The sequence below is a fragment of the Orcinus orca genome, chromosome 16 (genome assembly GCF_937001465.1).
Source record: "Orcinus orca chromosome 16, mOrcOrc1.1, whole genome shotgun sequence".
Taxonomy (NCBI): domain Eukaryota; kingdom Metazoa; phylum Chordata; class Mammalia; order Artiodactyla; family Delphinidae; genus Orcinus; species Orcinus orca.
In genome coordinates this window covers 61,870,559-61,896,640 of record NC_064574.1, presented here as the reverse complement: position 1 = coordinate 61,896,640, position 26,082 = coordinate 61,870,559, and the positions used below count along the sequence as shown (strand labels likewise).

Genomic DNA, 26,082 nt, shown 5'->3' with positions numbered 1-26,082 from the left:
TAAAAAAAAAATTTCCCCCCAAACTATTAATACCTTATGCATTGAATTTTCTAAATGTATCTCAGTGTCTGCCTTCTAGGCCATTAAATGCATTTCAAGTCTGACAGAAATTTCTGTGGAATAATGTGTCTCTGTGTTTTATATATTTATGCTTTGACTAATACTTTTTTTTTAATCTAATAAATTTTGATTAACAGAATCCAGAATATTGGAGAACAAGGTCATATAGCTTTGTTGGGGCACAGTCTGGGAGCTTACATTTCAACTCTGGACAAAGAGAAGCTGAGAAAACTTACAACTAGGATACTTTCAGACACTACCTTATGGCTATGCAGAATTTTCAGGTAATAAGTTTTTAGTTTCTGGTAAAGACATTTATGCGTTGGTTATAGACTGTGAGAGATCTATTTTCTGGAGCTGTGCTACCTGGGTTCAGCTCTGCCTCTTCCCTTTCCTCTTGGAAGCGTTGCTTAACCACTCCATGCCTCAGTTTCCTTATCTATGAAATGGGGATAGCCTTAATATCTATTTGATGACATTGTTGTGAGGATTACATGAACTAATGAATTAATACATGTAAAGAGCTGAGAACATGAGCACATACATGTTGGATAATGTCCACAGTTACTTGTTCTTAAGATTCCTAATTGGCACATGTTGATAGAAGGTACAGCAGTGGAATAGGTTCAAGTATTTTTAATCAAAGTATTAGCTGTGCTTTAGTAAAAAGGAAATGCTGTCGTAAGGAAGATGAGTATGTGTTATGAAATTGAAATTTGCTTTATACTGTGATAATATTGGCATTATTAAGGAATTCTAGCAGACTAAGGAGTCAGTAGAAGAAATGGGACCAATGGTATTTTGTGTTTATTTATGCTATTATGTTTATGGAAAAGGAATGTTTACCTAACGTTGGAACATTTAACTTAGGAGACTTATTTTCAGATGCTGGGAAAGAGCTTGACCTGGCGAGAGTATGAATTTGCCTAACTGTATGGCAAAGGAGAAATTTTCTTCTGTTCTAATAAAAATCCAATACCTGTAACTGAAAATCTCTCTGTCCTTCTTTTTGGAGAATGAGAAGAATAAAATGTCCCAGGCAGATATTAGTGAAAGCAAAAGTTAGGCTGACTAGCATTTTTGACAGTTTCACTTAACTTTGGATGTTTTAGGGCTGAAACTACTAAGAACCATACCTGCATTATCCAGTGCTGGCTTTATTGTAAAGTAAGCCAGTGCATGATCTTCAGCCTTTTTATATCTGAGGGATTCCCATTCTCTACTGGTTTTCATAGTTTCTGCTCTTTCTGGAGCTGGGTGTGGATGAGGGGTCATTGCCTCTGTTCTTTATAACCTCCAGCTGCAGTGAGGTGTCAGCCCACTGAGATGAGGGTGATTCCGATCTCCTTTCACTGAGATAGGAATTGAGAAAAGAATTACTTCCATGGTTATAAGACTGGGATATAATATCAGAGATAAGAACATACTGACATATGGGTGTCTCTTAACAGGTATGAAAATGGCTGTGCTTATTTCCACGAAGAAGAAAGAGAAGGACTTGCAAAGATCTGTAGGCTTGCCATTCATTCCCGTTATGAAGACTTTGTGGTGGATGGGTTCAATGTGTTATATAACAAGACGCCTGTTATATATCTAAGTGCTGCTGCTAGGCCTGGCCTGGGCCAGTACCTCTGTAATCAGGTAATGCGGCATAAGGTGGATATTTTAAAGAAACGATGTTTTGTTCTGTCCTGGAAGTTTTTCTTTAGCTGCTGTTTTTTTCAAGTGAAAAGAAAGGTGATTTTCTTATAAGCTTGTTTTGTCATTATTATGTATAAATGTGTATTAATAAATTTAGATATATATATATATGTATTTTTTTTTAGTTGCCCAAAGGCAACCACAGTCAACACGTTACTTTATTTCCTTTCAGACTTGGCTTAATCAGAGTGTATGTGTGTTTTTACATAGCTATAGCTGGCTTTTTTCACTTACTGTTATACAGGTTCATATCATGTTTTACCAGTTCTCCAAAGTAAAGTATGTTTTTAATATCTTCATAATATTCCTTCAAGTGAGTATATAGTATTTTAACTGTTTCCCTTTTGGGTAATTAGAGTGTTCACATTCTTTTGCTTTTTATGACCATTTTGAGGAAGTGCTCTTCGTATAGTGCTTTTATGGACATCTTTGTGCATGAAGCTTTTCTATACTTTGGGTTGTATTCCTCAGATGGATTTTCAGAGCCAGTCTAGAATTATTAGATCAAAGAGCATTACCTTTTTTTTTTTTTTTTTTGCATTACCATTTTTTAAAGTTCATGGTAGCCTGATTACAGGGCTACCTTGAGTCAAGAACTTGTTAAGCCTCTTGGCCAAGAATGTTTTAAAGTAAAACCCATAGGATTGGAGGGGTTGTCTTTTGTAAGATGGAGGAGTCCAGGGAGATACATAGGGGAAACTCAGGGCTTAAGTTGATTCTGAGCTGTGGTCATTGGTGGCAAGAAATTATGTCCTCTTCTTGAGGGTGTACAAAATAAGGAGTTTTATAATATCTCTGTAGAAACATGAAACAAATTACTTATTGAGTACCTACTGTAGGCCAGGCTCTTATGGACCCAGAGCTGTCTTGGAACAGCAGTCCAACCTGCGAAAGATGTGTGAGAGTGTTCTGTTAAGTGGGAAAGGTAGGTGGCAGAATAGTCATGTTCATGTTTTAAAAAGTGTGTACATGCTTATATGCATATGTTTTTTATACCTAGAAAAATATATATATTTTTGCCTAGCAATTATCTGCTTATGGGGGGGGATTTTCACTTTTAATTTCTATAATTTTTTATTGTGTGTTTTACTTGGGTTTCACTTTCATAATTTAAAAGAAAAATTCTTTAAGGGGATAAAGTGTGAATAAAGTGCTTGTTAAATTTTTGGTCTTTAAATGCTTCCAAGTTTTAGTTATACAGAGCAATATGCTGCAAATGTTAAAAAAAATTCCTAAAACATATACTCCTTAAGGATTTGGAAGCTAAAAATGAGGAATATAAAATTTATTCGACAATTACTGTCTCCATAACGCTGACTTCATTTCTCTCAAGAGATGTACATCTGCTAGTCCATATCTATTGCTTTTTAGGAATGGGTGGACCCATAAATAAGATATTGTACTTTGAATGCCTTTAGCCGGTGTTATTTACCACTTATCCTTGGAGGAAGGATTCTGAATTATCCCCCCAAATGCTCATATTGCGAGTTCCTAAGGAGAGAGAATATTTAAAAAGAATAATTGTGACTTAGAGCCACAATCTTTTGGGGACATAAGGGAATGGTGACAAAGATCTTTCTTGTAAAATTGCATGTTTCTTCTTGCAGCTTGGCTTGCCCTTCCCCTGCTTGTGTCGTGTACCCTGTAACACTATGTTTGGATCCCAGCATCAGATGGTGAGTTCTTTAGGTTTATAAAATAATAAAGAATTGTGTTTTGAAACCGTACCTTCCTTTAAACTGCAGTTCTGTTTGCTGGCCTCCAGATAATTATTAGCTTATTCATGGATTGCTTAGATCTTCCTATTGCATAATACATGCTGCCAGGTTTGAATGTCCAGGAAGATTGGCTGGCATAAAGGTGAGGAGCACCTGGCTCTTAAGGAATCTTGTAATCACTGTATCACCTGTTTTAAGTAGAAACATGGAGTCCAGTTAAGCCTCAGAAATTCCTTCTAAAGCTCATTCTTTCAAATGGTTATCACTGTTGCCTGGATTTGTGAATGGGCAGATTTTGATTATTGTAATCCTTGGCATTGGATTCTGCTTATTTTTAGACATGCAAGTGATAAGCCTTTCCATACTGAAGTCAGAAGCAAAAGGGATAGGTTTTAGGGTTCTGCGTTTCTCTTTTTTTTTTTTTTTTTTTTTTTGCCATACGCGGGCCTCTCACTGTTGTGGCCTCTCCCATTGCGGAGCACAGGCTCCGGACGCTCAGGCTCAGCAGCCATGGCTCACGGGCCCAGCCGCTCTGCGGCATGTGGGATCTTCCCGGACCGGGGCATGAACCCGTGTCCCCTGCATCGGCAGGTGGACTCCCAACAACTGTGCCACCAGGGAAGCCCTCTGCATTTCTTTTTCAAGGTAGTTAGATTTTCTGGTTCAGATACGTCAATGAGTAATATCAGAGATACATTTTTGGTTGTTTTTGGTGGGGGGGTGGGGGTTTGAGAGAACATTCTTTTTTATTGTAAATGTTTAAAACTAGAGAAATGTTGGTTCTGTATGTCCAGTTTCTAACTTGAATCTCATTTAACTGATTTTTCTAGTTAGTCTTCAAGGAAAACGATTTTATTTTCACAACTGTGATTGGAGAAAAAAGGAAAATTGTCAAGAAAAGAATTGCTCTGATAAATTTTGAGAGTCATCTTCTTTTAGAAGTTAGAATTTTTCAGTGTATACGCTTTTGTGCTGGTTGTCTCATGTTTTTGTGGTTTGTCTTTCAATCCCAGGACGTTGCCTTCCTGGAGAAACTGATTAAAGATGACATAGAACGAGGAAAACTGCCCCTGTTGCTTGTTGCAAATGCTGGTAGGTATCATGAACCTGAATCTTCCATTTTGGACATATAAGAAAGAGGCTAGATAGTTAGCCTAAAAGAGATCAAGTCTTAAGAATGTTTGTGTGCCACATGTTTAAGGAAGGTCGGTATCAGCACTGTGGTGAGAATTACAGTACTAAAGTTTTAGCTCATTAGATTCCCTTAATTGTTGGTTTGTTTTGGGAGTTCTTGTTTGTGTGTATATACTTTTTCATTTAGGTTGTGCTTCTCTATTCCTTCATATGCTTCCTTTCTAAATTGAATTTTTTTTTTTTTTTTTTTTTTTGGCTGTGTTGGGTCTTCGTTGCTGCACGCAGGTTTTTCTCTAGTTGCAGCGAGCAGGGGCTATTCTTTGTTGCATGTGTGGGCTTCTCATTGTGGTGGCTTCTCTTGTTGCAGAGCACGGGCTCTAGGTGCACAGGCTTCAGTAGTTGTGGCATGTGGGTTCAGTAGTTGTGGCTCGCAGGCTCTAGAGCGCAGGCTCAGTAGTTGTGGCGCACAGGCTTAGTTGCTCCGTGGCATATGGGATCTTCCTGGCCCAGGGCTCAAACCCGTGTTCCCTGCATTGGCAGGTGGATTCTTAACCACTGTGCCACCAGGGAAGCCCTAAATTAAATTCTTAAATGTCACATTTAAATGTCCACCTTTGAGACAGCCGGTCAGCTACCACTTTCTGCTGTGCTCACCACATTGTATTCAGCATTGTACTTGAAGCTCTAGATAGTGGAGTAAGGCAAGAAAAATAATTAAATGATATACAGTTTGGAAAGGAAGAATAAACTGTCTTTATTTGCAGATGGCATGATTGTATAGGTAGAAAGTCCTAAGGAAACCACAAAGAACAGCCATTGGAACTAATAAGCAGATCTATCAAGCTTGCAATGAACAATGGAAATTTAAATGCCATTCATAATAGCATCAAGAAAAAAACCTTTATGGATAAATTTAACAAAATAAGGCAAGATATGTACACTGAAAACTACAGAATGTTGCTGAGAGAAATTCAAGAAGACCCAAATAAATGGAACAATATGGCATGTGCATGGGTTGAAAGACGCAATATTATTAACTCATATCTCCCCAAATTAATCTATAGATTCAACTCAATCCTTATCAAAATCTCAGCAGACTTCCCATTTCTTATAGAAATTGATGAGCTGATTTTAAAATTTATATGGACATAAAAGGATCTAAGAAGAGACAAAATAATTGTGAAAAAGAACAACACTGGAAGACTTATCCTATCTGACTTTTAGACTTACTGTACAGCTACAAATAAAAGAGTGTGAGATTGGGCTTCCCTGGTGGCGCAGTGGTTGAGAGTCTGCCTGCAGATTCAGGGGACACGGGTTCATGCCCCGGTCCGGGAAGATCCCACATGCCGCGGAGCGGCTAGGCCCATGAGCCATGGCCGCTGAGCCTGCGCATCCGGAGCCTGTGCTCCGCAACAGGAGAGGCCACAACAGTGAGAGGCCTGCGTACCGCAAAAAAAAAAAAAAAAGAAAGAAACATAACCAGTCTACTATCAATCACTTAATAGATGGGAGAGGCTGCAGTTTACACGTGATTGAGTGGTTTACCAGTGTGACTACATTGTCACCAGAGTGCACGTCCCAGTGGTTAGCAAGCGGGTGTTGCCACAAAAGGAAGAGAGCCCGAATGTGGTCCAGTCACTTAAACACGGCACAATGCTTTATGTTTTGATGGCTCATGTGACACAACCCATGCGTTGGCCTTTGATCTTGTTTCAACTAAACTAAATGTGTCATTTTAGATTTTTTTTTAAAATTTGAGACAAATTTGGATGGGGGGAGGAGTGGAGTTGTCAGCCCTTTTCCTGGCATAACCCCTGCAAAAGAAGCACTTGTATTAGTTGTGTTTGTTGAAGAGCGTTAGAAATCTTGTTAGGTGGGTTCTGCTAACTGGAAATTTAGGACAGTTGGGAGAATGTGTGACTGTGCCTTTTACTAAAGGCTCTGTGAGGAGGATCTGCCCAGCAAAGCCTGCGGTGTAAACAGATCACCTAGGGAATGGGTTAAAGTGTGTAATATGTTTCAACTGACTTCAGAATGCTTTCTATACTAAAACAAAATACCTCTCGGGAATTCCCTGGTGGTCTAGTGGTTAGGATTCTGCGCGTTCACTGCCATGGCCTGGGTTCAATTCCTGGTCAGGGAACTGAGATCCTGCAAGCCGTGCAGTGCAGCAAAAAACAAAAAAGAAAACAAACAAAAAAACCACAAAGGACCTCTCAAATTTGGTTAAAACAAACAAAACAAATTCATCTATGTATTTTTTTATAGAGAGCACACCTAAATAAAAATTACCCAGAAAGTGATAAAAAGTAAGTGTGGAAAAGGGATATCTTGGGCAAATGCTAACGAAACACAAGTACTGTAGCAAGGTTGCTGTGAGATAAAATAGACTTCATATTAATAATGATTCATGGCATCTACTCAGAGATATAACAGGTATGAATGCTTATGAATATAACTTTGAAATATATAAAGGAAAAGTTGATAGAATACAAGTATAAATTGACAAAACCACAATCTTGGTGGGAGACTTGAATATATTTCTCATGAAACATCAGATCAAGTAAATAGAAAATAAGTATATAGAGGATTTAAATAACACAGTTAACAAGTTTGATTTTATAGATACATATAGTGAACAATACACACTCTTCAAAACTTGAATAACCAGTTTGCAAAAGTTGATTTTAAGCCAGTCCACAAAGAAAATCTCAATAAAACAGAGCTACAGTGTTACTTCTCTCATAGGGAGATAATGTATATAGAAGCTTTTATCATGCTGCAAAGACTCAGAAAATATTTGTTTTAGTATCCTTTCTTGTGTGTTTTATCCTAGGAACTGCAGCAGTAGGGCACACAGATAAGATTGGGCGTTTGAAAGAGCTCTGTGAGCAGTACGGCATATGGCTCCACGTGAAAGGGTGAGTGGAGGGGAATTTGGCTGCATAGTGGGCTGGCAGAGTGCCCAGGAGGAGCTCACTTTGTCGTCACATATATCACTAAGGGCTCTTTGGCTTGCAGATTACAAAATTACCCAACTTGGCTTAAGCAAGAAGTTTTATTGGCTCCCATAGCTAAGAAGACAAGTGTTAGGATTGGCCTTAGGCACCACGTCAGCCAGGTCACTTGGCTGAAGTTCCTCCATGGTGGTGGCTCCATCTGTAGATAGCCTTTCCTGTTCTGGTGCAGAGTTGCTGCAGCAACTCCATCCCCCTTTCCAGGTGTGTGCAGAGGGTCAGAAGTCCCAGCAGGAGTCTCATACTGAGCCAGTTGCTGTGGCGAGGGAAATGTAACACTCTTAATAGTTTAGGTGATTTGTGAAGCTGTGGTCTCATAGAGGAGATTGGGGTGGCTTCCCAGAAGGCCATTGGGCTGCTGCTAAGAGAAGAGAGGGGAGAGGATGCAGGGCAGCCCAAGTAGTCCATTTCCAGGACATCATACACGTACACGGTGCGTTGCTTTTTAATTTGTCCCTCTGGGAAAGAATGATGACTGGGAAATAATACTGGTATCTACCAAAGATATAAAATAATATAAAATAAGACACCCATTACACTAAGTAAGTAGATGACACCCCCTGAAATACGTTTTGATTAAAATGCATTTTCCAGGTTTTCCTGAAAGTTGTATATGTACCACACTTTATGTTGCTGTTATAAAAGCTACCAACACAGCTGAAAGACATGTAAATGTCAGTGTGGAACAGCACAGCCCTTTTTAAAAAATTTTTTTTAATTTAAAATGTGTACTTAGTGAATAAGCAGCAGTAAATAATTAGTTCTTAGGTCTGTGTTTTTTCTTCCAGTGTGAATCTGGCAACATTGGCTCTAGGTTATGTCTCCTCATCAGTGCTGGTATGTTGTTGATTTACTAAATACTGTGTTTTTAAGAAGGAATTTAACATCACTTAATCCCTGATGGCTTTTCACAGTTTTTATGAATGGAGAAAGGTGTTGGGTTTAGTGTATCCTGATAGTGTAACAAGAAGTTGTTCTCTCTGTGGTAGGCTGCAACCAAATGTGACAGCATGACGTTGACTCCAGGCCCATGGCTGGGTTTGCCAGCAGTTCCTGCTGTGACGCTTTATAAGCACGACGATCCTGCCTTGGTAAGCTTACTCTCACTGGGAGGGAGTGGGGAGTGGCTAATAATCATTGGGTCTGGGGGCAAAATACAGAAAAAGGAAAAAGTGAACACTTTCCTTAATGTTACCTCTGTGACTTTTTTTTTGAAAAAAATGTTTTTGACATAAATGAAACTATGCCATATATATTTTTCTATTTAGTCTCCCCATACTACCCCATGTGTATGAAAAACTTTTTATCACTGTGTAATATTCCATCACTTGAGTACCACAGTTATTTAATCATTCTCCATTTGTGAACTTTTAGGCTGTTTTCAAATTTTTGTTACTAAAATAATGAGCATCATTCTGTGTTTCAAATTATTCCTTACACTGGGTTCCCAGAAGTGGAATTAATAATGAGTAAGAGTATTTTAAGGTTCTTGATCCACATTGTCTAAAAGGTTGTAACATGATATAGTTTTTAAAAGCATAGTGGTGGTTCTTGTTAGTGGATCAGTTAGTGAGAGGCATATGCAAAATAAGCTTTCATTGATTCTTCTTAAACAGTTAATACCTTGCTCCGGTGATAATGGCCAGGTGTTTGAGGATGCTCAGAACAGCCTTGGGAGGGGCCGCTTGAATGGCTAAGCGCTCCAGCTCTGGGATGAACCCATTTGGATTCTCATCTTGGCTTTGCCACATCTTAGCTGTGAACCCTTAGACAAAGCAAGGTCTCTGAGCTAAGTTGCCTGGAATACTTACCTCATGGAGTTGTTTGATGATCAAATGAATAATGCAAGCCAAGTGCCTGCATAGCATCTGACACAAACCAAGTGCATAGTAAATGGTAACTAGTTAGTTCTGCTATGTGATTTCATTGGCTTTGATTAATAAACCCATATTGGCTTTTTTAGACTTTAGTTGCCGGTCTTACATCAAATAAGCCAACAGACAAGCTCCGTGCTCTGCCACTGTGGTTGTCTTTACAATACTTGGGACTTGATGGGATTGTGGAGAGGATTAAGCATGCCTGTCAGCTGGTGAGTAGAAACCTGAAGTTCAAATGAGTCACAGATACTCCATGGCAAAAACAGAGACAGAAAAATGCTTCATTGATTTACCCTCCCCCCAATACCTTGTTGTCTGGATTTCCCATCTCATAAGCAAGCAGACTAATTTCCCTGCATATATAGGTTTCTTGTTCAAAGTTCTGGGAGAGACTGCTGGGGCTGTTCCAGCATTTGTGTCCATATGAAATCAGATTAAAATGAATGCCGGTGTCAGCATGGGGGAGAAAAGAAGTCCCAAGGTGACAGCGAAGGAGTGGAGAAGAATGCAGAAGCTGGGATAAATGTTCCACTTGACTGACCGACTCTTGAGGGTAAAGAAATATGATGGTTGAGGGGAGTAAGGCTGGCATGGATATTTTTAACAGCCACCAGCTTGGGCTCCCAAATTGCAAGGCTCTAGGGACAATTTTAATTCTCTGTTTGAGGTGTTCTAATTGTGAAAAATATATAATTATGTTGTAGTTTAGAAAGCAAAAAAAATGCCATATTTACACAGTTTGAGAGCTGAGTTCTACCTAAGTCTAAAGCATGATGTCACCTTTCTGTACCTCCAATTCCTCACCTGTAGAATAGGGGTGATGATGTGATGGAAGATTGTTATGAGGACTTAGTTCGTAAATGTAAAGCTCTTATAGCAGCACCTAGTCATATAGTAAGGTATGCAGATAGTTTTAAAAATAAATCTTTGTTTTAAATATGTTCTTGGAATTGACACTTCCTCATGTCATTTTTATATTTAAGAAAAATTAGTATTTTCATATTACTGTAGCAGGAGTCCTTTGGTTTATAATATTAGGATAGTTCATTTTAACATTAGTTTCTAATGAAATAGAAACATTCTAAATGAAGTAGTTTCATTTTTATATTAAGTAATATTAAGATTTATGTTCATTATGTTTACAGAAGCACCACATTTTTAAAAACATTTTCTCACTGGGCTGTTGGCTCACATCTTGAGGTTTGGTCCTTTGGAAGGAGAAGCCTTCATCGCCATGGTAACTAAGTCAGTTTGGGGAAGGTTTGGGCACTCCAGGGAGAGTTTTTCAATTCCCTTCAGTGTTTTTCAATTCCCTTCAGTGTTTTTCAATTCAATTCAATGGGGCGCAGGAAAATAATGACGACAATTAGCCACCAAACACTTGAGGTCACTGCAGCTCTGGCATCTTCCTGCCAGCAAACGCTGTGGCGGATCTCAAACCCTCCTGAGCACTTGACTCTGCTGCTGATTCACTGCTGCTAAATGCACATGTGAAAACCGCATGGAGGTTTAGCAGGTGTGGTCGCCTGTGTCCAGTCCTGCCTTTGTAGTCCGCACCAGGTCACATGTTTCCTGAAAGCAAAAATCAGTGTCCTTCTTTTCTTCCTCCTTCTCATCTTCGTCTTCGTGGGAAGCAGTTCCTGAGCATTTACTCAGTGCCAGGCGCTGTGCAGCACCGTGGATGCAGGCTCTCACTTGGTCCCTACAGCTTCCCCAGAATATAAGGTCCACTGATAACATATTAATTAGTTTTCATGAGGGGTTTTCCTGTGTCCAACACTCAAATAAACATCTGTTGAATTAATGACCCCCAGGCCATGCAGTATATGTTATTTTGTCCCCACATTAGTGATGAGAGAGCTGGGATTGAGATATTAACGATGATGACAGTCGTCATCACTTACGTAATGCATGCCACGTTCTAGACACCTAACGTATATCAACTTGTGGAGGATAGATACTGTCACCCCACTATGTAGTTGAGGGAACGGAAGCACAGAGAGGCTGAGAAACTTGTCCAAGGTCATAGCTAGTAAGTGGCAGATAAGTAATTTACCCACAGTCCCACAGGTGGTAAGGGGCAGAGCCAGGTTTTGAACCCAGATGTGGTTATTCCAGACCCTACGCTCCTGACCAACTCTTAACGGTGCTATGCACTCTCATTTACCTTTGCTCTTCCTCCCAATATCAATACTTTGCCTTGCACACATTTGCACTCGGTAGTTTGGTTTTGTTTTTTTTCTGTTTTTGTTTTTGTTTTTTAACATTTTCTTGGCCACGCCATGTGGTATGTGGAATCTTAGTTCCCGACCATGGATTGAACCCACACCCCTTGCATTGGAAGCACAGAGTCTTAACCACTGGACCACCAGGGAAGCCCCTGGTTTTTTGTTTTTTGTTTTTGTTTTTGAGGTATAATTGACATATAACATTATATTCATTTCAGGAGTACATCATAATGATTTGATATTTGTATGCATTGTTAAAATATCACCGCAATACGTCTAGTTAACATCCATCACCACACATAGTTAACAAAAAATTTTCTTTTCTTGTGATAAAGACCTTTAAGATTTATTCTCTTAGCAACTTTCAAACATGCAATACAGTATTAAAGTTACTACAGGGGCTTCCCTGGTGGCGCAGTGGTTAAGAGTCCACCTGCTGATGCAGGGGACACGGGTTTGTGCCCCGGTCCGGGAGGATGCCACATGCTGTGGAGCGGCTGGGCCTGTGGGCCATGGCCGCTGGGCCTGCGCGTCCGGAGCCTGTGCTCCGCAACGGGAGAGGCCACAGCGGTGAGAGGCCCGCGTACTGCCAAAAAAAAAAAAAAAAGTTACTACAGTATTGGGAATTCCCTGGTATTCCAGTGGTTAGGACTTTGTGCTTCTACTGCTGGGCCCTGGTTTCAGTCCCCAGTCGGGGAACTAAGATTCTGCAAGCAGCAAGTTGTGGCCAAAAAAAAAAAGTTACTACAGTATTATTGACTATATTCCCCATGACTCATTTTTAATAACTGCTGTTTGTACCTTTTGATCCCTTTCACCCACCCACCGCCAGCCCCCGCCTCTAGCAACCACCAGTCTTCTCTGTAGCTATGAGCTTTGTTTTGTTTTGTTTTAGATTTCACATGTAAGTGAGATCATATGGTATTTGTCTTTGTCTGAATTATTTCACTTAGCATAATGCCCTTAAGGTCTACCCATGTTGTTGCAAATGACAAGATTTCATTCTTTTTTATGGCTGATTATTTTCCATTGTGTGTGTGTGTGTGTGTGTGTGTGTGTGTGTATATCCCATCTCCTTTATCCATTCATCCTTTGATGGACACTTAAGTTGTTTCCGTATCTTGGTGATCATAAATAATGCTGCAGTGAACATATCTTGTTGAATTAGCATTTTCATGTTCTTCAGTTCAGATAACCCACGTGGACTTGCTGGATCATATGGTTGTTCTATTTTAATTTTTTTTTTTAATGTTTTCCACAGTGGCTGCACCAATTTACATTCCAACCAACAGTTCACAAGCATTCCTTTTTCTCCACATTCTTGTGAACACTTGTCATTTCTTGTCTTTTTGATGACAGCCATTCTAACAGGTGTGAGGTGATATCTCATTGTACTTTTGATTTGCATTTCCCTGATGATTAGCGAAGTTGAGCATCTTTACCTGTGCCTGTTGTCCATCTCTATGTCTGGAAAAATGTCTATTCAGATCTTCTGACCATTTTTTAATTGGATTGTTTGGTTTTTTGCTGTTGAATTGTATGAGTTATTTGTATATTTTAGATATTAACCCCTTATCAAATAAATGATTTGCAAATATTTTCTCCCATTTCATAGGTTCCCTTTTCATTTTGTTGATTATTTCCTTTGCTGCGCAGAAGCTTTTTAGTCTGACATAGTCTGCTTGTTTAATTTTGCTTTTGTTGCCTTGCACTCAGTAGTTTTTGAATCAATGAATGACCTATATTGCTAATATGACAAATTCACATATGTCTCATTAGAAAAAGCTTTTCTGGAACCACTAAATGTAACTTTTAACTGAAATATTGGGGAATATTTGCAGATGTTTAAATGCAAAAATTGGCAGCTGAAATTAGAAATCATCAAGTTGCAGATGGCTTTATCTGCCTGAGATCCTTGTTTGCAGACCTGCAAAGACCCTCATAAAAACCGCTTCTGGGCTTCCCTTGTGGCGCAGTTGTTGAGAGTCCGCCTGCTGATGCAGGGGACATGGGTTCATGCCCTGGTCCGGGAAGATCCCACATGCCGCGGAGCGGCTAGGCCCATGAGCCATGGCCGCTGAGCCTGCGCATCCGGAGCCTGTGCTCCGCAACAGGAGAGGCCACAACAGTGGGAGGCCTGCGTACCGCAAAAAAAAACCCCCACAAAAAACGCTTCTTAATATGAAATTACATAAGCTGTTTTTCTGTCATTTGCAGAGTCAGCGATTGCAAGAAAGTTTGAAGAAAGTGAACCACGTCAAAATCTTGGTATAGTATATAATTTGATCTGTTTTTTGAAGTAAATAACTCTTAATTTATTTAAGAGTTAGAATGATTTTCTCCAGATTTGATGCATGTCCATGGAATTGTAGCAGCTCCAGTAAAACCACATTCTTTGTACATCATGCATGTACTGATGACCTAATTCTGTGGTTAGCAGAAAGCCTAGAAATTTGCCCCATATACTGTTTGAACCCATACAGTGCTTTTCATATAATCCATTTGCAGTTTTTATTCTGTTAAAATTTAGCATTGCGCAAAGATGTAATAAGCACCATTGATTTCACCTGCCCAAGGATTTGTAGAACACCCATTTTCCTGAAATGAAAAATCATTTTGTCTGTGAGTGCTTTGAGCTACTCTTTCTGAAACCCTTTGACCCCAGAGTTGGCATTTGCATGAAGGGGAATAAGGCAGAGAAAAGGGGGCGGCCCTGCTCCTCTTGCCCTGGTAATCTTCCTGAAAGGTACCACCATCTGTCAGAGATTGTGCCCTAAGGCTGGTAACTAGACAAGTAGATGAGGATTTAGGGGGTTTGATAACCAAGTATCAGTTCACGTTTGAATGTTTTCATCTTTTGCTTCATTGTATTTTAGGATTTCAGAAAATATGTAGATCAGATTCTAATTTAAACAGGGTCACTGGTGTTTCTTTGACAATTCTGCAGGATACAGTTAAGTTTAAAACGAATGTTTGAGTTTATTTGGGGTTCAGGTGAGTGCAGTTTATTTCCACTTTAGTACACAGTTCGGTTTAAGTGCGTGAATGGGGGCTGCTCGCATTGCCTTCTGAGTAGGAGCTTGGAGCTACTCAGCTGACCTGAGGTGACTCAAGTCCTAGCCTGGAAGAGGACAGTGGCCCCTCCGGAGAAGCAGAGGGATGAATGTAAGTCAGGAGACTTGGGTTCCAATTTCAGCAGTACCACTGGGGCCCTGTGACACTGACTCATTCTGTTAACCTCCTAAGCCTGTGAGCTCAGCTGTCGGTGAAGGTATGTTGGTTGGACGCCCTTGACTGCAAACAGAGACCTAAATTATGGACTAGAATGAGTGGGCTGGTGGGGTGAAGGCAGTGCTGGGCCTGTGTACTTCCTGTCCCACCCTTGCTGAGCCCTCTGGAGCTCCTCTTCATGTCCTCTCCTTCCTCATTCTCCTCTAAGCAGGGAGGAGCTGATGATGCTAATTGATCTCCAGTTGGTTTAGAACATCTTTGTAAGGCCACATATGGCCCAGGCATAACCCTGCTCCCTCCCTCCCTCCAGTGGCTGCTTTACTCAGTAGGGGGCACAGTAACTGGCAAACACCATGAGGCATTGTGGCCTGTCGGTAATCCATCATCATTATCATCATCATCATCATCATCACAGATGCTGTTTCTGAAATGCTTGCTGTGTAGCATACGTGGTACTAAGTCCCTTACATGCCTATTTCATTTAACCCTCACAAGTCTCCTTTGTACATGCTGTTCCCTGTACCTGAAAACACTGTTCCCCCTAATTCTTCTCATTACTGATTTCTTATCCATCAGATCTTAGTTCAAATATCACCTCTTGAGAGAGGCCTTCCCTGAGCCCCGACCCTACCTAGAGTAACACCCACCACCTTCCATCACTCTCTGGGCTCTGGGTTTTTTCCTTCATTGAACTTATTACTACCTGAAATTGTGGTCTGTATTTGTTTGTTGTCTGTTTTTCCCCTGAAGAAGCCTTGTAAAGGCAAGGACTTTTGCCTGTTTTTTCATGGTTTTATGTCCTGTGCCAAGTATGATACTTGGCATACAGTAGGCACGCGAGTGTGAATAAATATATAGAATCTGTGAATTGGACGCAGTGTTTATTCCCTTTTTACTAGTGAGGAAACTAAGGCACAGATAGGTTGAGTGCGTGCCCAGGCTGCCCAGCGAGGCAGTGGTAGAGCTGGGATGCACACTCAATGCCTGCGAACTTAGTCAGTGGACCATCCCTCTGAGGTCAGTTACAGGAGAATGAATTCCTCCTGCCTCAGGCTCGTTGTGAGGGGGTATATCAGATAATGCATGGGAAAGCAAAATGAGACTGTCAGGCGCCGTAAGATAGAAGTAATTATTAAGTGTCTTTTGCTCCTCACCACGGTATTAGTCTAGTGCTTTCATAGGTACTGACTCCGGAATCCTCACAGTAAGTCTCTGGGGTAGAGTAGCGTTATCTCCATTTCTTCGGCTCAGATGAGTCGTGTGTCCAGAGTCCCAGAACTAGTATGTGGCAAAGCCAGGACTTGACCCCAGGTTATCAGAAGAGCTTCTCTGCTGCTCAGCCACTCCCTTCTCCAGGCGTCCATGGCCACCTTCCTTCCCACCTGGATGGCCCTTCAGGAGCCTCTCCCATCCCAGAAGCACAGGCCCACTGCCCCAGCTCACTGCCTCCAGCACCAAGGCCTTTTCCAGGGCCCGGGGTGGTGCTTGTGCCCCGCTTTATCAGTGCCCAATTCAGTCTCCTCTGCAGCTGCATTCTGATAAGGCTGTTGTTTCACAGGACTCTTATCCAGCACATGGAGTAGATTCTAAAGTCAGCATGTGAGGGGAAACTCTAATATTGTCACTCTTACACCTGAAAATCCCAGAGTGCCTCTGGGGGGCAGTTAACATGGTTTCGTGTTTATGTCTCTGCTGGCTTTTAAGATTTTCCTGGTCCTTAGTGTACTGCCACTTTCACCATGGTATATCTAAGTAAGGATTTTTTTTTTTTAATCTTGCTTGGGACTTGTGCTAATTGAACCTGAGGATTCTTTTATTTAATCCTGTAAAATTCATTTTTTCAGCTATGACCTCTTTCCCTTTCTCTTCTGGAACACCAGTGAGCTGCATATTGAACCTTGTCATCCCACCTTCCATCAGTCTCTTGGATGCCTCCATCTCTTTGCTGCTTTCTGGTGTAGCCCTTCAGATCCTTCTTGGAGTTCAGTAATTTGCTCTGGAGCTGCATCTAATCTGCCGTTTAACCTATTCACTGCGTTTTAACTTTCAGTGACCTCTTTTTCATTTCAGGATATTCTCTTTAGTTCTTTTTCAAGTTATTCTGTTTTTTAAGCATCTTTTAAAAAAAAAAAAGATTTCTGGTCCTTCGTTTCTGTTTAAACGCAGTGATCGACGTCTGTTCTGATGGTTGTTTCAGTGTCTCGGTCCTTGGGGCCACAAATTGTCCTCTCAGCTGTGTCTGCTGACTCTTGCTCCCTGTGTGTGTTGTAATTTTTCTGTTATGAGCTAGATTTTTTTTTCTTTGACTGGCCTAGGTCCATGTATTTATGTTGGTTTCACAGCTTTAGGAGTCTTACACTACAGAGGACATCCCACCCAGGTGCAGAGCACGCCTGACATTTTGATTTCTCGTGAGAGAATTTTTTCTCTCTCTACAGAGCATCAGGCAGAGTTAAGCTTTCTTACTGATCAGTGGGTGGAGTTTTTCTCTCTTTTCATGAAGAGTGTTTTTCAAGGGTCCTGGCTTTATGTAAACTCAGCACTATCCCTCACATGGGTTTCAAACCCATGACCTTAGACATTAAAGCAAAGTTCCAGGCCCCATCCGTGCTCCCCTCCCCCCAGCCCCTGCAGCTCAGCTTATACTATTCTTTCTGTTTTCTCTTCTTTCTGGATTCACCTTTTTTTGTGAGCCTAGCAATGGTTTGAACTTCTTTTGGTTATTGGTGACATTTAATCAAGCATTTCAGGTATTTAGAATTGATGACTTAAGTATTAGCTTGGTCTACCATGTTGCTGGAACCAGAATTCTATGTATATAACCCTGTACAGGATTTCTTGTGCAGGCTGACATTTGAGACCACTGAGCTCAAAGAAATAAGAAACAAAAGACTATAAAGTCTTGGCACTCAAGTCATTCTGCCTTATCCTGAGAATAGGGGAATGGGTGTAGAATTTTGTCACTTTGTTCCTCTTTACTTATTGGGCTTACTCCGTTCTATATAAATATTAAACCCCTCTAACTTTAAAGGTACTAATAGATTTATTTGTTTATGTGAAAGTTAAAGGAGATAGTACCTATGAAAGCACAGGAATTGGCTCAATAAATAATTGGCAGATTTGAATGTACCTCTTGCTTGATCTGAATCACATCTACTGTCCCTTTGAAAAGCTTAGTAGAGAAGATCTTGCACCAGCTACTTCCTGTCTCTCCGGTTAGCACATCCTGTTGTGGGCCTACGAGTGAGCCATCACTGGCAGAGCCTTGGGAAATGGTTTCAAGATGAGAATTGTAGTACTGGAATTGTTAAATGCTTAGAGATCCTCTCTCCCTTCTCCCGCCTCCCCCCACTTCAAATACCGCAGTCTGTCAAGGGCATTGCTGCTCCCTTTGTGTGCTGACCCCACGGGAAAGCTGACGGCTCACTGTACATTCGTTCAGTGGAGAACATGGACCTAGTGCTGTGCAATCTTAATGCAGTGGACGTCTTCAGCTGTTATGAAATCTGTTAGTGAAGATAGTTGTCTGATGCCTGTCCCGAGTATAAGTACCGCTTCAATGATTTAGAAAAATGTAGCTTCAGTTCTAGACTGTGGTTATCCACATTGCCAGCAGGACTTGCATCCTGCCCAGAGAGTTTTACAGGGTGAGTAGAAAAAGCTCCAGTCAGTCCTGCTTGAGGTGGCGTCACTTCTGGATTCTTGAAAGCTCGGACGCTCGACAGTGATTCTAGTGCCACTTTTTCCTTGCCTTTTTTTATCTTTCACGTTAGACCCATGTTTATCCATAATTATTAAAATTTCCTCCCACTTTTCATTTTCAAGGTATCAGTGTCAGATGTTATAATTCAGCCATGTATTCTCGGGACTGGCTTATAATTATGTCTTAAGAATTTTACTAAACCATTGATTTTTGTTTCTCTAGCAAATGAAATTAACCTTTGAACTTTTTTATGTGGTTTTTTGTTGGTGGTGGTGGTGGTGGGTGTGTGTGTGTGTGTGTGTGTGCGCGTGCGTGTGTTTTTTGGCTTGCAGGAAGTTAGTTCCCCGACCAGGGGTTGAACGCAGGCCCAGGCAGTGGAAGCACCGAGTCCTAACCACTGGACCACTAGGGATTCCCTTTATGTGTTTAAGTGCCAATGTCTGTAGCCTATTTTCCAAGCTCACTGATTGACTTTGTAGGTGTTTGAAATTTACTGTTACTTGGTAATAATCAGATTCCATCTTTTAGGTGGAGGATGAGCTCAGTTCGCCAGTGGTGGTGTTCAGATTTTTCCAGGAGTTACCAGGCTCAGGTAGGTGATTTTAAAAAGGGGGTTATTTTTCTCTCTGTGTTTAAGGGCTTTGAATTTTAAACCACTTCAAGTTAACTAAATAATCCAAAATATTTTGATTGCTAGAATCTTATCATCATTTCAAAAAAAAACTGAATAATGTTCACAAGAACTCCAGACCTATTTGCCTTAGCATTTTCCTGACAGTTTCCTATGATTAAACCAGTGTTTTCCAAACACCAGTCCCTGGACTAGTGCTGGAATGAATGAGAGAGAGTCCCTTGAAAATAGAGCTGGGGGCCCTCCTTCCTGAGCATTTTGACTCAGTAAGCTGGATCTAGGAATCTCTATCTTTAAAGAATGTCCCAAGTGCCCCCTACCCAGTCCAGGGCTCTATTATCTTTCACCTGACAGCCACGGTCCCCTCTCACCTGACCTCTCACTTCCATACATTCCACACGCTCCATTCCGGGCCGCTCTCCACATCCTGCCACCTCCCTGCCCAGAAGCCTGCGTACCTTCCGTTCCAGATGGAAGGCCTGCGGGTCCTAGCCCTCGCCTTCCCCTCCGACTTCCTCTTCCTGCTCACTGTTCTTCAGTCAGACTGGTCTTCTCTGAGTCTCTAGAACACTCCACCGTCTCCTAGAGCAGGACCTCTGCACTGCTGTCCCCCTCGCTCTCGCTCTTCTGGCTCCTTCTCACCATTCAGGTCCCTGCAGCGTCCACCTCCTCATGGAGGTCCTCCCTGCCTGTCCTGTCCAAGGTGACTCCCTCACATTATATCAGAGCTCCCGCCTTCTTTCAAGGCCCTAACAACAGTGTATGGTGATTTCATTTCATTTCCTTATGCTACTTCTTCAATAGAAGGTAAGCACCACCCTGACAAAAACCTTGTCTGCCTCATATCATAACCCCGTGCCCAGCACAGTGCCTGGCACAAGCAGGCACCTCAACCGTTTAACAAAAGGAAGCCAGTTGTGTTTTGAGGCCTGGTGTGCTGCTGGGTCTCTGACTTCCCTGCACGGTGCTCAGTGCTGGTAGACTGGTTGGTAACTTATAATTTTATGCTTTGATTTTCCCTCAAAATTCCTTGAAAGAAAAACTTTTTAAATGAAATTAAGAATTCTATTTGTGAGAATATATTCAAATGTATTTTTCATGAGAAAAAAAGTGAAAGCTTTAAACCCTCTGTAACATATATATTTTTTTAAAATTTTAATTGTGGTTAAAAAAACATAAATTTACCACCTTAACCATTTTAAAGTGTACAGTTCAATAGTGTTAAATATATTCACATCATTGGACAACAGCTCTCCAGAATTTTTTCGTCTTGCAAAACTGAAACTTCATACCCATTAAACACTAACTCCCATTCCCCCTTCCCCCCAGCCCCTGGCACCCACCATTCTACTCTCTGTCTCTCTGAATTAGACAGCTTTACTTCATGTAAGTGGAATCATACAGTGCTTGTCTTTTTGTGGCTGGCTTATTTCATTTAGCATAACACCTTCAGGGTACATTATGTTGAGCATGTGACAGACTTTCCTTACTTCTTACGGCTGTATGTACTCCGTTGTATGTATGTGCCATTTTGTTCATTCATGGTGAGATACACATTTGATTTCCGGTTGAGACATTTCTCTCAGGTTAACGTTGGGAGCTAAGTGAAACGGGGTTGGAGGGGTGTTGTGTAGTTAGCTGTGTTTCTGGGAGGCGAATCCCCTCTCTGTGTTGTGTGTCAGATCCAGGACTTAATGCCATCCCAGCGCCCAACATGGCCCCGTCAGCAGTCAGCCAGGAGAGGCACTCCTGCGACTCACTGAACCGCTGGGTAAGATCAGCTGTCACGTGCCCTTTATTCTGCGTCCTGGATGGTTGGGATAATACATGGTCCTGTCTGGGAAATCAGAAACCCACAGGGGGAGCCTCTTGTGAAGGCGCAGGGCTTCGTCCTGGGCTTCTTAAGCAGACCACAGCCCCACGTGCTGCACGACTTCCAGCAGGTCCTGTCAACATTGTTCCCGCCGGTTCCTCACGGGACTGTTTCCCTGCTGCTGTGTAAGGCTGAACAACAACATGCAAGACGTGGCCTGCGGTGCAGCCACTTTGGAGCTCTGGTGATACCAGAAGCACATGAGCCAGACCCTTGCACGCCTCTGGCAGTCTGGCGACATGGATCAAGAGCATTATGCTTTGGCTTCTTTTTGACACTGAAATCATACCTCCTGGATTTGAGTATAAAGAATATTCTAAACGATGTAAAGATGTTCACTAGAGGGCTTCCCTGGTGGCGCAGTGGTTGAGAGTCCGCCTGCCGATGCAGGGGACACGGGTTCGTGCCCCGGTCTGGGAAGATCCCACATGCCGCGGAGCGGCTGGGCCCGTGAGCCATGGCCGCTGAGCCTGCGCGTCCAGAGCCTGTGCTTCGCAACGGGAGAGGCCACAACAGTGAGAGGCCCGCGTAATGCAAAAAAAAAAAAAAAAAAAAAAGATGTTCACTAGAGCAGTACCAATCCTAGCAAAACACTGGAGAAGCCCTCAGTGGTTAGGACTCCGCGCTTCCACTGCAGGGGGCGAGGGTTAGATCCGTGGTCGGGGAACTAAGGTCCTACAAGCTGCACGGCTCAGCCTAAAAAGACACAAAACAAAACAAAAAACATTGGACATGCCTAACCTAGGGGTTTTGGTGAATAAATTATGGTACATCCACACAGTGACATTCAGAACAGCCAGTATAAACCACATAGCTGCATGTTTACGGCAGAGGGGAAATGGTCATTGTAAATTATGTGAAAAAATGCAGATTACTACACAGCATGTAGAATGTCATGTTTTATGACAACAGAAGACACACATACATACACACACACACACACATACACACCCAGAAGATCCGGGGGTGGGGGATGGTTATACCACATGTCAACAGTGTGTGTCTCTCAGTGGTGTATTGTGGGTAAATTTTCTTTCTTTTACTTTACGTGTATTGCCTAGATCTTTCTATAGTGAACTTATATTTTTGAGTAAGAAAAAAGGTAAAATTTACGGTTTTTAAAAACAAGGTGGTGGGCTTCCCTGGTGGCGCAGTGGTTGAGAATCAGCCTGCCAATGCAGGGGACATGGGTTCGAGCCCTGGTCTGGGAAGATCCCACATGCCGCGGAGCAACTAGGCCCGTGAGCCACAACTACTGAGCCTGCGCCTCTGGAGCCTGTGCTCCGCAACAAGAGAGGCCACGACAGTGAGAGGCCCGCACACTGCGATGATGAGTGGCCCCCGCTTGCCGCAACTAGAGAAAGCCCTCGCACAGAAACGAAGACCCAACACAGCCAAAAATTAATTAATTAATTAAAAAAAAGGAAAAAAAACAAGGTACCATAAGTATTCAAAGAAAATCAAAGGTGAAAGGAAACTAGCCTCCAGTAGCCTCTTGGGTCTGGGCCGAGCGGACGAGGGCAGGTCCAGAGACGCTGGATTCCCTCCTTGCAGGAGTGTGTTCATTCTGCCCCTTTCCCTGCAGCTGGGAGAACAGCTGAAGCAGCTGGTGCCCGCGAGTGGCCTCACGGTCATGGATCTGGAGGTGGAGGGCACGTGCGTGCGGTTCAGCCCCCTGACTACCGCGGCAGGTAACCAGTCTTCGTGGGTCGCCGTCGCTATTCTGGGAGCACCAGTGCTGTGTCTGTCGAAGTCCAGGCTGTGATATTCTCTTCTCTCCCTGGAGAGGCTTTTCCTTTTCCTTTGGGCTGAGTTTAGGTAGATTAACCTTCCGGGGTAACTTCTCAGAAAGAGAGACCTCTGAAGTCAATTGAATTCCTGTGTTTTGATGTCCTGTGACCCTCTGTTCAGTGGTTCTCAGCCCAGACTGACTTTAGAATCCCTGTGGAGCTCTGAAAACTCCCAGCGCCTCGGCCCCACCTGCAGAGATTCTGGTTGACTGACTGGGTTTACTTGGAGTGGAGCCTGGGCACAATAGGCCAGTGAAGGTCGAGAACCACTGTTGTAGACATTTTAGAGAACTATAGAGCTGAAAGCACGTGGACTTTTGTGACAAAGTCCTGGGGATTCTTGTTCCCTCCTCGGCCATTTCATACCTGTAGGACCTGGAGCAAGTTTCTTATCTCCAGACCTGTTCCCCACCACCTCATAGTGGTGACATGAAGATTAAACTGTGAGATCATGAATATGAAATAGCTTGGATAGTGGTTGGCGTATTTTATAGTAGGCACTTAAAAATAAGCTGAAAAGAGATGCCTTAAAAATCTGATTGTGCTTTTTTCTGAGACGATTTAAACATTTTCAGAAAATGTTTGATGGTGTTTCATGAGGTGTTTTCAACATTTTTGGAAAGATATTTTCTCAAAAACATCAAAGTGGTGAAGTGCAGGCAACTGTCCTGCACAGAAAAGCCATCGTGAAGATAGCCAGTGGCCTCCAGACCTTCCAGGAGTCTCTGCTCCTGCTATGCAGGGGGCCTAGCCCCAGAGGTTTAGCCTCTGAAACTGGAAAAGCTAGCTGTGGCTACCCCAGGCCACCTACGTTGAGGCTTAGATCATATAAGCATTGGAATCAGCAGAAGTGAGGGTGCAGTGATGTTGCCAAGACTCTTGCATCCCTGAACCCGGAGACCTCTCAGGCTCTGACCTTCAGAAGCCATCATCACCCTGCCCTTCTGCCCCCCACCCTTGCTCCCTGAAACCCCTCTCTTTCTCTCCATGTGAACATAGAGCGAGAACTGTGTGGACGCCTCCTTGTTTCTAACCTGTGCTATGATGTTTATAACCTGACTTAAGCAGTCTTTCTGTGAGAAGAATCTGATTTCTATGGTAGGATTTCATTGTGTATTAAATCGGATAGGCTAATTCTTCGGTGTAAGGAAAAAATGTGTCTATACCTGGGCAGCCAGCTATATGATTTTTTAACACGATTCTTCCATATCTGGGTTTAGTGGGGTTTTTTCTTTTTTTAAACTCCTCAGCTCAGCTAATGTGCTATACCTAGAGCTGCTGACTTTCTGACAGTAGAAGTGGGAGCACTGCCCCCTCATTTTTAGCCATTCCTTAAGCGTTTGCCTAACATTCTGTGCACGTGTTCAGTTTTAGGAACTCGGGGAGAGGATGTGGATCAGCTCGTAGCCTGCATCCAGAGCCAGCTGCCAGTCCTGACCTGTACACTACAGCTGCGAGAGGAGTTCAAGCAGGAGGTGATGGGAACAGCAGGTCTCTTATACGTTGATGACCCAAACTGGCCTGGAATAGGGGTTGTCAGGTACGGTGTAAAGACCGTGGGTGGGTCATTTTGTGAACCAGCTTAGAAATCTAAGATGACTGCGTGGAGTGACAGTGTTCATGTCTGATGAAAGTTCATCTAGATGTGCTGGGCATTTACAAGAGCACAGCGGGCAGGCGGCCCAGCGCTCACTGAGTGAAATAGGAGTTGCTGTGTTCTTTCTGTGCCAGCTTGAAAGTTACTAGGAGAACTACGTTGGGTGCACCACTGACGTGCGTACAGAGAACTACAGCCCACTAAGGAGAAGCCAGTTCCCTGTTCCTCTGGTTCAGTGTGTGTCCCTCCTGTGGCCCCTTCGTCCCCTCTCTGGATCAGGGAAGCCTCCTGTTCCTCTTACAAGTGATGGGACTTCCCAGCCTTGCCCCTCCTTCTACATTTCATGCCCCTGGAGACTTGGGCTTCCCTTGGGACTTTCTGGAAAGGTTTGATCTTGAGACCCTCTGAGTGGCTCCTTTGCCCTTTGTCTCATTCCACATCCTTGGTAACTTCCAGTAGCTTCTATTCCACCTGTTATCCTGTGTCTGAAGAGACACTTGATCTTGTAGATTGCTGAAGTACTGTTATGTGATATCGTTTATAGGTATGAACACGCTAATGATGATAAGAGCAGTTTGAAATCGGATCCAGAAGGGGAAAAAATCCATGCTGGACTCCTGAAAAAGTTAAATGAACTGGAATCTGACCTTACATTTAAAATGGGTAATTACTCCTTCTAAAGTCAACTTTGAACTTTGAAAGCTGTTTTCTAACTGGTTTGAAGGGAAATGGTCTCTCTTAGCTATTTAGATCTTCCCAGGGTGATAGAGCCCTCCACCCCTTCTGCAGCCTCTCTGGGTCCCATCTCCTCATTAGATCCACGTCCTCACCCCCTCGGGGAGGCTCTCCTGTGCCTGGTCGCGCTGCTGTACAGGGAGTGGCCCGTGTCTGAGGACTTGGGAACCAAGTCAGTCTGTTGTTTCTGCCCGCAGGCCCTGAGTATAAAAGCATGAAGAGCTGTATTTACATTGGCATGGCAAGTGACGACATAGATGTTTCTGAACTAGTGGAGACCATTGCAGTCACAGCCCGAGAAATCGAGGAAAACTCCAGGGTCTGTAAGACTAATCAGTGTCTCATTCCTTTTCTGGGTTTTCCCTGGGCAATTAGCTGGAGTCACAAAGGAAGAAGCTACCCTTAGCAGTGTCTGTTCATTCGTTCTTTCCCCAAGTTTTTAAAGGCTTCCTGTGAGCCAGGCATTGTGCAGGCATCAGGGATGCCGGTGATGTGATGCGGTCACTGCCTTCAGTGAACTCACAAGCCAGAGTGGGGAAGAGACGCATGTGAGCAACTGAGGTAGTAAATGCTGTGGACAGAAGTTAGGGGAGGCTATGCATTCAGGAAGTTGTGTCCACCTCTGCCCGACAAGGCCAGGGAAGAGTTCCTGATTGGAGCTGGTCCTGAGGCTGGATGGGATGGTGCTTCTGATAACAGAACTTTCCGCCAGTAATAGACCTGCTTCTCTTGGCCAGTTGGCACGGAGGACCAGGCTTGTCAGACTTACAGGACGCTCTCCACA

General features: G+C 42.7%; 1 protein-coding gene across 5 annotated transcripts in view; it reads left to right on the top strand.

Annotated features, from left to right (window-relative positions):
* The window catches only part of PDXDC1 (pyridoxal dependent decarboxylase domain containing 1), a 51,306-nt gene that overhangs the window by 18,985 nt on the left and 6,239 nt on the right, over positions 1-26,082 (top strand). For 3 of the 5 annotated variants that reach the window (XR_007472258.1, XM_049699604.1, XM_049699605.1), the window contains exons 5-19: positions 198-344; positions 1,512-1,797; positions 3,369-3,437; positions 4,493-4,571; positions 7,453-7,537; positions 8,422-8,470; positions 8,623-8,724; positions 9,597-9,722; positions 13,956-14,006; positions 19,201-19,264; positions 20,986-21,074; positions 22,762-22,867; positions 24,335-24,506; positions 25,108-25,226; positions 25,496-25,617. Coding sequence is in view for 3 of the 5 variants with exons in the window: in XM_049699604.1 (XP_049555561.1) it covers positions 198-344; positions 1,512-1,797; positions 3,369-3,437; positions 4,493-4,571; positions 7,453-7,537; positions 8,422-8,470; positions 8,623-8,724; positions 9,597-9,722; positions 13,956-14,006; positions 19,201-19,264; positions 20,986-21,074; positions 22,762-22,867; positions 24,335-24,506; positions 25,108-25,226; positions 25,496-25,617 (1,666 nt within the window). In the remaining 2 variants the exon portion in view is untranslated. Of the gene's footprint in view, positions 1-197; positions 345-1,511; positions 1,798-3,368; positions 3,438-4,492; positions 4,572-7,452; positions 7,538-8,421; positions 8,471-8,622; positions 8,725-9,596; positions 9,723-13,955; positions 14,007-19,200; positions 19,265-20,985; positions 21,075-22,761; positions 22,868-24,334; positions 24,507-25,107; positions 25,227-25,495; positions 25,622-26,082 lie in introns of all 5 variants that reach the window. The other 2 variants (XR_007472259.1, XM_049699606.1) reach the window with 2 other exon arrangements.